Raw genomic sequence first — 14,297 nt, 5'->3', positions numbered from 1 at the left:
TAAGTGCATTCCCTCCTGGTATTACTGTTCACCTTACAGGCCTGTCATTTGGCTGCCAGTTGAGTCATGGGGGTTAAGTTCGGTTCCTTGCCTTAAGGGTGTCTAAGGGCTGTGGTCTTTGGGGACCACCAGTCTTCATCAGACCAGAACTCCTGTCTTTACAATGGTGAATTTTGTTCCACATTTTCCCTCACTCTGGGACTCACTGACATTTTATTGAGTGAAGAAGGGCCTATGGTATGTTGGCATTTACTCAGTAAGTGTTGTTGTTAGGTGCCCCCATGTCAATTCTGACTCACAGTGGCCCTGTGTCCAACAGGACACAGCACTGCCCACTCACGGTGGTCCCATGTCCGAGAGGACACAGCACTGCCTGCTCACGGCGGCCCCGTGTCCCAGAGGACACAGCACTGCCTGCTCACGGCGGCCCCGTGTCCCAGAGGACACAGCACTGCCCGCTCACGGCGGCCCTGTGTCCCGCTGCCCGCCCCTGCTCCATCCTTTCTGTGCTTGAGCATCGCTGCAGCCACCATGTCACCTGTCTGGTGTAGGGTTTCCTGTTTTTTGCTGGCCCTCTACTTTTCCAAGCATGATGTTCTTCTCCAGGGACTGGCACCTCCTGGTAATGTGTGCAAGGTGCGTGAGACGTGGTCTCACCATCCTCGCTTCCTAGGAGCATTCAGGCTACACTTCTTCCAGGACAGATGTGTTCATTCTTGTGGCAGTCCACAGTGTAGTCAGTATTCTTTGCCAGCACTGTGATTCAGAGGCATCAACTCTTCTTCAGTCTTCGTCACTCATTGACACCTTTCACATGTGTATTAAGGCAATAGAAAACACCATGGGTTGGATCAGGTGCACTTTAGTCCTCAAAGTGACATCTTAGCTTTTTAACACTTTAAGGAGGTCTTTTGTAGCAGATTTGCCCAATGCAGTACACTGTTTTATTTCTTGACTGCTGCTTTCATGGGTGTTGATTGTGAATCCAAATAAAATGAAATCCTTGACAACTTCAGTCTTTTCTTCATTTAACTGTGATGTTGCTTTTTGGTCCTGTTATGGCCATTTTTGTTTCTTTAAATTGAAGTATAATCCATACCAAAGGAGTTTTGGTGGCACAGTGCCTAAGGGATTTGACCGCTAACCAGAAGGTTGGTGGTGCAACTCCACCAGCCGCTCCGCAGAAGGAAGATGGGGCAATCTATTTCCATGATGATTTACCACCTCAGAAACCCGCTGGGGGTTGCTATGGGTCAGAACTCAATGGCAGTGAGTTTGGTTTTGGTTTATATCCATATGCCGAAGGCTGTAGTCTTTGATCTTCATTAGTAAGTGCTTCACGCCTTCTTCACTTTCAGCAAGCAAGGTTGTGCTACCTGCGTAGCACAGGATGTCAGTGAGGCTTCCTCCAATATGATGGTGCGTTCTCTTCTTCATACAGTCCAGTTTCTGAGATTATCTACTCAGCATACAGATTGAATAAGAATGGTGAAAGAATTCACCCCTGGCACACACCTTTACCTGGATTGAAAAAGATGTATTTATCAAAGGCATTTTGACTGCTAACTAGAAAGTTGATGGTTCACATCCACCGGCCGCTCTGCAGAAGGAAGATGGGACAATCTACTTCTGTAAAGATTTACCACCTCAGAAACTTGAAGGGCATCAGTATGAGTTGGAACTAACTCAATGGCAGTAAGTTTGGTGTGTTCTTTTTGGTTAATAAAAAGAAAACAATTACTCAGTCAGCTTCTGACAACCAGAGTCTGCCTTTGCTCTCCTGGTCCCCAAGCACAGATTTGTTGGAATCATTAGGGAAGAGGGTCCCTTCTTTGTTCAAGAGAAGGCAAATCATGTTCTTTGGATTTTTGCATTAATATATTGACTCGAGCAGTGTGACAGTAGCGTGGAAGGGCCGGCGGCAGATTTCCTAGAGCACATGATACTCTCCCGTGACAGGGGAGAGGCCATGATTAGGAAATGAAGAGTTAGCAGTAGTGCTGGGGTGGCTCCACTGGCCTTGAGGAAACGTGACCTTAGTATTTTGTTTTTTCCTAGCTTGTCCCAGGAAGGGACACGTCTTTGTATTTGAGGGAGCACAGTGAGTTGGCATTCATTTGCAGGCAAAGATCAGAGGCAATCTGGCCACTGACTTCCTGATTCAGGCAGCAAAGATGACACGTGGTTTCATGTGTCCTTTTCAATTGTCAATGAGCTGTCTTCCAGACACTAATTATGCACCATCCTTCCTGTGGTAGTTTTCTTTAAAATCTCATCATATTCTTTGTGACCTGACTGCAGTTGTGGATATTTGAGCAAAGTAGCATTTTGTGAAATCCTAGCGGTTTATTGAATTACTGGTAGTTTTGGTAAGTTTCACGTGCTGGTTTGATCACAGTGCTGTCATCACTGTGCTGGAACCTAAGGCCTAGGTTGGATTCTTTGGTAGCCATCTGCTGGTTTTACTTTACTTACTGACTGAGAAATACTTGGCCCGGTTTTGGAAAATTTATGTCATCATTATATCTGTCTTGACAAATCCATCATAAGTTGGTTCTGACGTAAGCCAAATACCTCTCTTTTCATTGTTAATGCCAAAGCCATGGTAAATCACAACACTGGACATCTGCAGGTGACCATCTGAGAACGATGACATCAGTAAATCACATGCTGATACACTGTATGTAGAGTTTATTACTAATGGTAAAATGGACCAAAAAATAAACAGATGATCATAAGTGCGATTTGTCGTCACTTGAACACATCACAAGTCAGGGATGACCTGGAGTTCCCTGTTGCATGTTACGTCACGTCAGACTCCTCTACCTGAAGTTTGGGATTCAGCATTGACTGTCTGTCTGTCCAATCCAGTCTTCACAGTTCCACAGTCATCTTCCACTGCAATTAGGCTTCTTACCGTGTGACCTTGAGCAAGATACTTAATCCCCTTAATTCCATCATCTGTAAAGCAAGAATTGTAGTAACAGCGTCTGCCTCACGGGGTTTTTAATGAGAATTGAGATATCTTTAGAAAATAATAGTCTCTATTTAGTGGGATCTTACAGAGTACCAAGGTCTCTCGTATGCTTTTCAAATTCCTTGTCTCATTTTACCCTCGTAACAGCCTGGGAGGTGGGAAGAGGCTGTGTGGAGGTTGTGGTGGTAATGACTGCGCGCTCGCCGCGTTCCAGCAACTTCGTGTGCTTTCCTTCAGCCCTCTAAGCTGTCTTAATGGTTACTGCTATAATTCTTATTTCATAGACGCATGCAGGGAGGTGAAGTAGCTTGCCTAAGTTCTCGTAGCTAGTGCATGGTGGAGCTGGGTTTAGAATCCAGGCAGTGTTCCTCTGGAGTCCACACTCTTCCTCCTCTGTGCCACACTTCTCCAAAAAACCAAACTCACTGCCATTGAGTCAGTTCCAACTCATAGTGACCCCCATTGGGTTTTCAAGACTATAAATCATTATGGAAGCAGACTGCCCCATCTTTCTTCCACTAGAGCAGTGGGTGGGTTTGGACACACTGCCCTTTTGGTTAGCAAGCCAGATGCCTTAACCATACACTACAGAGCTCCCTTGCTATACTTCTGGGTTCCTAGTTTGTGCCCATTTTTCAAAACTAAGTGGCATAGCTAGAACATGAATGTGGAGTTTGTCGGATTTCAAAACTGTGTTCTCAATTGTCACGTTGTATGGCCAAAAAAGGTTTCCTGATGTGATGCTATTGAGTGGATCAGTTATGAGTCACGTAGCTATGCTCACATATGCCTGAAAGGTGATGCTCTTGCCTTGGTTGACTAACACAGGAAGACCAGGCCTCTGACCACCTGCTGGACACAGGGACACTACCTGTGGAGTTGACAGAGAAGATGACCACCCTTGGAATTTGGTGGATTGCCTGGCAGGATTCCTGACTGTTGCTGAATTCCCAGTGGTGATGTCAGTGTTAAGGAGCCGTTTCTATAGATTCAGTGGCAGGACTTAGGTGCCTAGGATGTCGGTAGCTGGTGGGAGGCCTTGGGGAGAAGACAGCACTTCTCTAGTTATCTCTAGACTCTCACTCTGTTTACTGACCCCCCTTCTGGTGGCTTTGCTCCTGTGTTCTCCCTATACTTGCCTTCAACTCACATGTGTGATTTTTCTTGGACGAGGGTACTGCGTGTTTAATCACCAACCTGGGGAGGGAGGTGTGGTTCACCATGACTGAAAAAAGGAAGGTCTGTTGAAAAATTGCCCACAGCAGCTAACCCATGGAGGACATAAAACACGTCTCAGTTTTAGGTTTTAGTCCCTGAACTCCTGCACTGGACTTGATAGAAGTTATTTCAAGGCTGTTTAGCACCCACAGGGGGCTGGGAGCCCCCACACTAATGCCTCCTTTTCTTTTGCAGGAAGGATGCCAGTTCTGCGCTGCTGAGCAACTATGAGGTGCGTGGCTTGGAGTGACAGTTGTGTTTTCCGCTGCGGGAGTTTGCCCTTTTCTTCTGGAGATTGTTGAGTTAGTTTGCTTGGAAATGACTAAGTTCATTGGGGTCTTCCACTTAAATGGGACGGTTGAGTCCATCTGAGGACCTTAGAATTGTCAAAGCTTGTATATGTTACACTTTATTTATTTATTTTTTAATTATGATTTGGGTGAAAATTTACAGAGCAAATTCACTTTCCATAGAGCAGTTCACATACACTTTGTTTCATGACACTGACCACAATTTACCACAATGCAACAGCTCCCCTCCCACTTCCTCCCGATAGTTACCTCTTCCCAGTGTCCATCCCTCCATACACTCCTGCCTCTTGAGCTGTCTCCCAGTGTGTAAGCAGCCCTTCTTTCTCCCATGATTGTTCTCTCCAAGGAGTGTATCTACTTGAAGTAAATGTTCAACTCATATGCCTGTATTTTGTTTGGCTGGAAACCACAGGAGTGGGTTCAATTCCAGACCTGAAGGGCAGCTAGGGACCATAGTCTCAGTGGTTCTACCAGGCTCTCTCGGACCAGCAAACCTGGTCCCCACCTTTTTTTATTTTCCTCCAAATGATTTTGAGTTTTGTTCCACATTGTTCTTCCTCTCTATCAAGGATCTCCTACATAGATCCCCTTCTAAGTGGTTGGCAGTGGTAGCCGGGCACCATCTAGTTCTTCTGGTCTCATAATTGTATAGGCTGCAGATCAGATGGTGTACCAGTCGCTAGGACTAATTGTTTCCATGAATTTTGGTTTTCTTCATTCTTCTTTGCTTTGCACGAGGAGAGACCCATCATTGCATCTAGATGACAGCTTGCTAGCTTTTAAGATCCCAGTTGCTACTCGCCAAAGTAGGAGGTGGAACAGTGTTTTGTATAGTATGTTATGCCAATTGAGCTTGATGTCCCATGTGACTATGGTCCCAAGCCCATAGGTTCAACTACTCTGTCCCTCTGTGTAGCTGTCTGTGACCAAGCAGTGACCACAACCTTGCCCCTTGTCAGCTCTACTTTTAAGAACATTTATTTTCAGATACTTGGTATTTTTTTGAGATGAGAAGAGATTAGTGATACGGTATATATTGATAGGAACATTTAAAATATTTTAAGTAAACTAGTGAATTTGGGTTATTTGACTTAGATGAAAGAGTATTTTCAAAACATCAGATGCCTCTCGGCCTCGTATGTGCCCCGACTAGATTAGAATTGGAGGGAGGGTTGGTGGGGAGAATGGAGGGACTTCCACTCTCTTATCTGTCCTTCAGGACCACTGACCTTTTCCTTCCTTGGAACTTATTCGTGAAAGTCTTCTGCGTGTCTCTTCCTAGGTGTACCAGTTACTGACTGATCTGAAAGAGCAGCGGAGAGAAAGTGGGAAGAATAAGCACAGTTCTGGGCAGCAGAACCTGAACACCATCACCTATGAAGTGAGCCTGAGCCTGCTGGGGGCCTAGCCACCGTGGAGGGCTGCCAAGTCAAGATGCCACTTACTTGATTTGAGTAGTTTGACTATAACTCAGTCTGTTCTGTTTACGAAAGTCATACTTTTTGTTGTAGACACTTTAGAAAGTGCCAGAAAGCATAAAGAGGCAAGCAGCTGTCATTCATAACCTTAACACCTTGACACTGTGCATTCTCTTCCAGCCTTCTGCTTTGCCCTTCAAAAAGAGAAAGCTAAAGCCTGGTGTTTGTCACGTGCTGTGTGAGATTCTGGGTCTGTCCTTTCTGTGTGTATGCTTTCTCCCTGTCTCCTGCCTGTTCTGATTTTTGGCTCTGTGGAGAATTTGCTTTTAACTATAGTAGCGGCTGTGTTTATCTCTTCAAGGATGTTACTACATTTGAATCAAGTTGTCATAATCCCTTTTTAAGGAAAATAAGTCATCTAGTACTTTTGCCATCTCATCCAAGTTTTGCTAATTGTGGGTTTAAAACCCTATTTACTCACATTCTCTTACATTGAATAGTTCATCTCTTTTTAAAGAAGAAAAAGCATTTATTGGTGATCAGTTTTGTGACAAAATTCAAGCCATCAGGTACTCTTAATTCTGTACTCTTGATCAGTTTAAGCTCCCTGCCACACTATTCGTCCTTAACTTTCTGTTTTGAATTCATGATGTCTTAAGGAGAGTTATTGTGATACTAAATGGTTTTCTACTAGAATTTACTTCTTGTGCTTTAATGTGAATGACAGCTTGTCTGAGTCGAGGTCCTTGGGCTCCACTGTCGTTCTGCCGGCTCTCCCGGTGTTACTTGGTCTCCTAGTGACTATTGTTATGGAGAGTCGTGGACCAACCTGAGTGTTGCATTATTGAAAGACTCTTACCTTAGAAGTTTGAGGTCAGTGTTTATTTTCCAGGTTTGAATTCCTCTCAAATTATGTCCAGGTGTGGTCCCTTCTTTAAAATAAAATAAAATCCTCTTGTCCTGAAACATATTTGTACCTCTAGAAGAGTTGCAAAGATAGTGGCAAGAGTTTCCATGTGCCCTCACTCTATTTCCCTTAATATTAATGTCTTACATGGCCATGGGACAACTATCAAAACTAAGAAATTAAGATTGAAACAGTACTGTTAAACTAAAATCTTTATTCAGATTTCTCCAGTTTGTCCCACTGGGGACAGAATATCCTTAATTTAAGTTTGTCTCATGTTTTTTATGATCAGACTGAAGTTAGGGCTTTGTGTCCTTTTCACTGCATGGTATCAGTATGTCCTATTACTGATGGTATTAACTTTGATCACTTGGCTACGATGGTGTCTGCTAGGTTTCTGCACTGTCAGGTTACTATTGTTCCATTTCTGTATTCTCTTAGTTAGAAATCTGCCAAATCCAGGCCCCATTTAAGCAGAAGGAGATTAAGCTCCACTTTCTGGCAGAAGGGAAAGGAATAGAATTGTGGACCTGTTTTAAAGCCACCGCAGTAGCTAGTAAATATTTTGGAGGCGATGCTTTGAGGCTGTGCACATCCCCTGTTTTTCCGGACCCTTTTCCCATTACTGGAGCGCTCGTCGGGATCTTTCTGGCACTGTTCTGCTGTGGGGGCTGCTGAGGGCGCTTTTCTGTTTTCCTTATTGCTGCGTGCTTACGGCTGGAATTCCTCCATTAGGAAGAGCTCTGCCTCCCACGCTCGTTTATTGGTCCAGTCATGTATTTCCGTCTGTATGTGCTCAGGGCTGTCATGTTACTCTCTGGGTTTCCAGTCTGCAAAAATGATGTGAAATAACGGGAAGAGCTCACTCGTCAGATGTTTTTTTATAAGATCAGACGGTTTTCTTCTACAGACTCACAGTCATTCTTTTTTAAAACATTTTATTTATTTTGAATTGAATATACACAGCAGCGCACACACCACTTCAGCCGTTTCTCTGTATGCGCTCGGTGATACTGGCCCCTTCTTTGAGTCGTGCAGCCGTTCCACCCTCTTCTGAGCTGTGCCTTCCCTGTTAATGTAAACTCATTGCCCCTTCAGGCTCCTGTCTGAGCTTTTGAGGAGCTGTTGTCGTGTGGTCCCATATAGCTGGTTCTTAAAAGTGCATTGTGTGCAAGGCAGACCTTTTTACTAGTTAAGCTGAACTCTGTGGTTTTAAGAAGACTTCAGGGGATATTTTTGGTGTAAGGTTTGAGACTCTCAGGGCAGTAGTTTCAGGGGTTCATCCAGCCTCCATGGCTTCTGAAAGTCTGGATTCTTCTTTTTATTCTAGCTTTGTTTTTCTCTTGGCAATTCCTACTATGTAGAGGCAGGGTCTTCTGAAATATTTGTTTTACAGAGAATTTTTAAAACGAAAAATTTTAAATTACAGCCATTGCCTTCCCTCTTTCTCACTCACGGTTCTTTGTCTTATGCTTACTTTTTCTTTTTCTTTTTTAGACATTAAAATACATATCAAAAACGCCATGCAGGCATCAGAGTCCTGACATTGTCAGAGAATTTCTTACAGCAATGAAAAGCCACAAGTTGACCAAGTAAGTAAAGATTATATTAAGTGGGATGAGTGTGTCACATAAAAAAAATGATAACTTAAACCGTTCTCAGCAGCTGTGTATGTAATTGGATATAAAGACTTGTAATTAATGCACACAGTGCTCTTTTAAGGTAGGATCACAGTGTTGCTGCCATTATTTAAGACACTTAGGTATAGGGATCCTTCTAGAGCCACAGGCAGAGCCTAGTGTTTTCTATCTCTTAGGTCTTTTCTTAGAGTCCTATGTCATATGACCTGTCTCATCGTCCCCCCCAGCACATTCAGACCAAACTGGTTGAAAAGTGAGGTTCACGATTAAAGCACTTTGCATAAAGTTGATCGATGAAAAGTCGTTTGACGTTCATGTTTGCTTGAGGCCAAAGTGATTTGACAGTGTTTTGTCTGCTCTTCTAGTGTCCAGTTCACTTGGTGACTTACTTGAATGAGTTGAACCTTTAAAAATTAAAAGGATCATTAAGCAGTGTATCGAAAGTTAACATGAGAACAAAACTAGACTGTCTTTCAGAATTAAGAGCAGAACTGAAAATTCCCAAAGCTTTTGTCATTTCATTCAAGGTAATCACTAGTTTTCTTCCGGAGGAAACTTTCAGTATTACCTCAGGCACACGGTCAGTACACAGTTAGTCGACTGTACACACTTCTCCTTTTGGCTTTCTCCTCAAATGAACTTGAAAGACAGCGTCTTCCAAATATACATATATTTGAGGTAAGGTTATTTACTTGCTCCCAAAAGTCATTCTTAATCTTTAGCATGTTAGAAGCTTAAAGAGGATTCACTTGGAATGTTGCACTGGATCTCAGAAGACCTTTTTCACTGGAAGCCAGTATAAATTATATCATACTGAACCAGGGAACTTCTGTGTCTCCATTGTCCTTCCAATAAGTGATTTTCAGATATTGTCTCTAAGTGTTGGTTTGTGTTTTCATTCTCTTAACAGTGCCTTTCTCAGAGCAGAAAATTTTAATTTTGATGTAGTTAGACTTACCTTTTTCTTTTAAATCAAGCTTTTGATGATATGTGTAAGAAGTCTGACTAACCCAGGGCCGAAGGACTTACTCATGTTTTCGTTTAGATATTTGATAGTTTTATGTTGTACCTTTTAAGTCTGTGATCAATTTTGAGTTAAGTTTTGGGGTATAAGGTAGGGTGGAAATTTCTTTATTTTTTAATGTAAGTGTTAAACTGTACCAGTACCATTTGTTGAAAAGATTGTTTTCTCTATTGAATTATCTTTGCTGTTTGTAAAAAAGAGAGAAAGTAGTTGGGTCTGTTTCTTCATTCTGTTTTCTGTTCCATGAATCTGTTTGTCTGTCCTTTGGTAGTGCCATGCCTTTTTTTTAAAAATGCATTTTATTGAAATATAATTTATGTACAGTGAAATACACAAAACTAAAGTGGCATAGGTTAATGCATTTTTTTTTTCAGTGTTCCCCTGCCCCCACCCCTGGCAACCAACAAAGAAAGTAGTTTCCCTCCATACATAAACCTTTCCTTGATCCTCCACAACTACGAACTAATACTATATTTGTTCTTCTGTGATTGACTTATTTCACTCAGCATAATGTCCTCCAAGTTCATCCATATTGTGCAGTGTTTTGCAGACTCTACATTATTCTTTAGTGCTGCATAGCATTCCATTATGTGTATGTACCATAGTTTGGTCATCCACTCTTCCCCTATAAATCTTAGGGATAAATCCCTTGCCAGATATGTAATTATCGGCAAATATGAATTTGTTGCTGTCATTTTTGTTATGTGCTTTTTCATGGTGTCGATTTCTTTGTTCCATATAATTTTCTATGCTGAGCTGGTTTGTTTATGAATCGTGTTATTACTTCCTTCACTGCTGTTGTTTTAGTATTTGCTGAATATTTATGCTGGTCCTCATTTTTGATGTGAAGGTTTATCATTTTTCTTTAGGTTATCCTGTGATTTATAGTTTTCTTCCCAAGTTTAGAATAATCTGTTCCGTCTTGTAGTTGTCTTGACTTCCTTACCTTCTAGAAGTTCTATAATGACACAGTTTTTTCCCTCTTTTTGGTTTGTAGTTGTTCTCATTTGTCAATTGATGTCTCTGGCCTGTTTATAATCTTGTAGGCTTATTTACTTTGGATACTTCCATAGCTGGGTTGGTTTCTGGGTTATATCATCATGTGTGTTAATGGTCAGTTGTTGGCTGTTGGGGTTCTCTGTCCAAAGGATTTCCTTTAGCATCTCTTGTAAGGTTGGTCTGGTTTTAACAAATTCCCTTAATTTCTGCTTATCTGGAAATGTCCTAATTTCACCATCATATTTGAGGGACAGTTTTGCTGGGTACATGATTCTTGGTTGGAAATTTTTGTCTTTCAGGGTTTTATATATACCGTCTCATTGTCTTCTCGCCTGCATGGATTCTGTGGAGAAATCCGAGCTTAGTCTTATTGGTTGCCCCTTGTAGGTAACTTTTTGTTTTTCCTGTGCTGCTCTCGTGATTCTTTCTTTGTCTTTGGTTTTGGTGAGTTTGATGATGATATATCTTGGTGATTTTCTTTTGGAGTCTCGTTGGACTTCCTGAATGACTTCTCACCTTTCATCACACCAGGAAAATTGTCTTCCAACAAATCTTCAACAATTTTCTCTGTGGTTGTATTTGTCTCTTCCTGTTCTGGAATTCCGATGACATATAGGTTATTTCTTTTGATGGTATCCCCTATGAACTGTAGGCTCTCTTCATTTTGTTTTGATCTTTTTTCTGATTGATCCTTTTCCAAAGAAGTGTTCAGTTATTTGCCTTCAGTCTCACTAATTCTGTTTTCCATTGATTCTATTCTGCTCCTTTGCCCATTCAATGTCTTATTTATTTCTGAAAATTCAGTATTAATCTTCTGGATTTCTGTGTGTAGATTTTGTATCATATCTAATTTTTCATTTATTTTGTCATTTTCTTCTTGTATTGTCTTTAGAAATTGTTCTAGGGTTTTCTCTGTGTTTTTCTTGATCTGTCTTTCAATTTGTTGAAGATACCTAAATATAATTAGTTTGAATTCCTTATCAGAGAGTTCCAATGCTGCGTCTTCTCCAGGGATGTGTTTTGAATCTGTATCTTGGTCCATTGTTTCTCCTGCTTTATCTTGCTTCTTGGTGTGGACTGTGATGCTCTGTTGTCTCCAAGGCATTGTGATGTTTTTGTGTTTATATTTAATTGGTGATTTTATGTTGGAGTGACTTTCCCACGATTTTCATTTTCTTTGTTTTGTTTGTATGTTATATACACAAGCAGGGTACTGTGCTGTGCTCCTCTGTTCGCTAGTTGACAGCACTTATACACTCACCACCTATCTCCTTTCCTGTTGTCATCCTCTCGTATGTCCCTGCTGACCTTGGCAAACAGAGTCTATTCTTAGGTTCCTGGAATCCAAATGAGAATGCTATCACTTTAAAATCCAAAGTGGTTGCCACTTGTAAAGATTGAAAATGGCTGCACCCTTGGTCACTTTAAATATTCAGAATGGCTGCCGCATGTATACAATCAAAATGGCTGTGCCCTCCAGACAGCAGAAAGTCCACAGCTCAGGTTGTCTCCCTCCTTGCTCTTTCACTTCTGAGTCATAGGCCACCAGGGCAGTCATCCCTGCAGCCCATAGTGACCAGGGCTGATCTTTAGGTCAATTCTCAGATCCTAACACCACTTGAAAATATTCAGGCTGTTGGTCCCATCAGAGTAGCTGACAGTCTGCAACTCTGACCATCTCTGTACTCACTGTTTTCATTCAGGTTTTTCCACTAGTTGGTGCCCAATCCAGTTCTGTATAGTTCCTTTCAAAGCTCAGGGCTCCAGGATTATCTTCTGTATCTCTGTCAATTGGTTTTTCTTTTCTTTGTTGAAGGGTCTGCCTATTCCTCCATCTTCAGTGCCATGCTGTCTTGATCATTATAGCTTTATAGTAAGTGGTGAAATTAGGTAATGGGTGTTCTTGAACTTTTTGTTAAACCACTTACTGTCCAGATAGAGATATTTTACCACTTTCAGTCAAATGGATAAGCCTTATCCTAACATAGTTCCCTTTACTCTCTTTTTTTTGTTTTAGTTGTCATATTTATTACATCTGTGTATGTTGAAAATACTGTTCAGTAGCATTTTAATGTTCACTGCCCTTACATATTTTAAAGAATTTGCAAGGACAGAAATAGTTTTTTTCCCTTTACCCAGAATTTTACTGTTTCTCTTGCTCTTCATTTGTTCCTGAAGTTCTCTGTTTCCCTCTTAACATTTATTTCAGCCTGGAGAACTTCCTTTAGCAATTCTTTCATGCCCGAAGGATAGTTTCACTGGGTTGAGCATTATTTTCTTTAAGCCCTTTAAAGGTGTTATTCCAGCATCTTTGTGCTGCCATGGTTTCTGATGATAAATTTGTGGTCATCCACATATATGATGTGTTAATTTCCTCTTGCTTGTCTCAGGTGTCTAGTGCTGCTGCAACAGAAATACCACAGGTGAGTGGCTTTAGCAAACAAATTTGTTTTCTCACAGTTGGGGAGACTGGAAGTCTGAATTGAGGTTGCCGGCTCCAGGTGAAGGGTTTCTGTCTCTGTCAGCTCTGGTAGGGAAGGTCCTTGTCTCTTCAGCTTCTGTCTCCCAGTTCCTTGGAGAGCTCCATGTGGCTTTGCACCTGTCTTCTCTCATCTTGGTTTGCTTAATCTCCTCCTTTTATATCTTGTAGGAAATTCACTCAAGACACACCCTGTGCTATCTGCCTCATTAACATAATGAACGCAACCCATTTCCAAATGAGATTATAGTCACAGGCGTAGAGGTTAGGATTTACAACAGGCATTTTTGGGGATACAACTCAGTCCATGATGGGCTGCTTTCAAGACTTTTCCTTATCTTTGGTTCTCAACAACCTGACTGTGCGGTCTTCAGGTCTGTTTGTGGTCTTTATTATTTATTTATTTTGAGTTTATCGTGTTTGGGGTTTGATGAGCTTCTTGGATGTATAAATTTATGTTTCCTATCAATTTAAGTTTTCAGCTGTTACTTCTTCTGTCCCACTCTTTCTTTTTTCTTCTTCTTGAAGTCCAAAGACATATTGTTAGACCTTTTGATGCTGTTCCACCAGGCTCTGAGACTCTGTTCTTTTTCTCTTCTTCAGTTTTTTCTTGTACAAATGGGAGCATTTTTATTGCTATATCTACAAATTAAAGACTTTTTCCTCTGACATCTCTATTCTGCCATTTAACTCATCTGGTGAATTTTTCATTTCGTATTCATTTTGTATTCTTCAGTTCTAACATTTCTCGTGTTGTGTGTGTGTAAAATTTCTGTTTGTTTCCAGAGAACTCTGTCCTTGCATTCATGCAACAATATCTGCTTTTACCCTGTGTTGTACAGTAGCTGCTTTGTCTGATAATTCCAGCATCAGGTCATCATGGATTTGGCATCTGTTGATTATTTTTTCCCTGGAAAATGAGTCATATTTTCCTGGCTGAGGTAATTGTAGTTTGTATCCTGGACATTTTGAATAATACATTGCTTAGACTTCGGATGCTGCTAAAATCCCCTGGTTAGTGGATTTTTTTTTAACAAATAATGAACCCATTAGGGTCAGACCTCAAGTTTGTTTTGCCTTCTGTGGGTGAGGATTTCAGTGTTAGCTAGTTTTTAACCCTTTGCTCTCTGCTTTAGGCCTTTTTTGTGTATCAGACTGAGGTGGTAGCTTACCTTGTTCACTTGCCAACATCCTTGCTGTGCTGTGTTGGGTCTTTCTGTGCATGAATAGCTCAGGGTGAGCCTAGGATTTGTTCTGACTCATTCATAAGGTTAGGGGATCCCTTTCTCCAGCTTCCTCTTTTCTTTTCTTTTTTTTTTTTTTT

General features: G+C 41.4%; 1 protein-coding gene across 1 annotated transcript in view; it reads left to right on the top strand.

Annotated features, from left to right (window-relative positions):
- The window catches only part of LOC103196869 (CGRP receptor component), a 45,040-nt gene that overhangs the window by 16,233 nt on the left and 14,510 nt on the right, over positions 1–14,297 (top strand). Inside the window, exons 2-4 of the mRNA XM_042781058.1 lie at positions 4,391–4,427; positions 5,789–5,887; positions 8,329–8,423. Of these exons, the coding sequence (XP_042636992.1) occupies positions 4,391–4,427; positions 5,789–5,887; positions 8,329–8,423 (231 nt within the window). The remainder of the gene's footprint in view (positions 1–4,390; positions 4,428–5,788; positions 5,888–8,328; positions 8,424–14,297) is intronic.

The sequence above is a fragment of the Orycteropus afer genome, unplaced genomic scaffold, assembly GCF_000298275.1.
Source record: "Orycteropus afer afer isolate SDZICR_OR568_19922 unplaced genomic scaffold, OryAfe1.0 scaffold00006, whole genome shotgun sequence".
In the NCBI taxonomy this organism is placed as follows: domain Eukaryota; kingdom Metazoa; phylum Chordata; class Mammalia; order Tubulidentata; family Orycteropodidae; genus Orycteropus; species Orycteropus afer.
The sequence above is the reverse complement of the archived record's forward strand: the minus strand, read 5'-3'. Positions and strand labels throughout refer to the sequence as shown.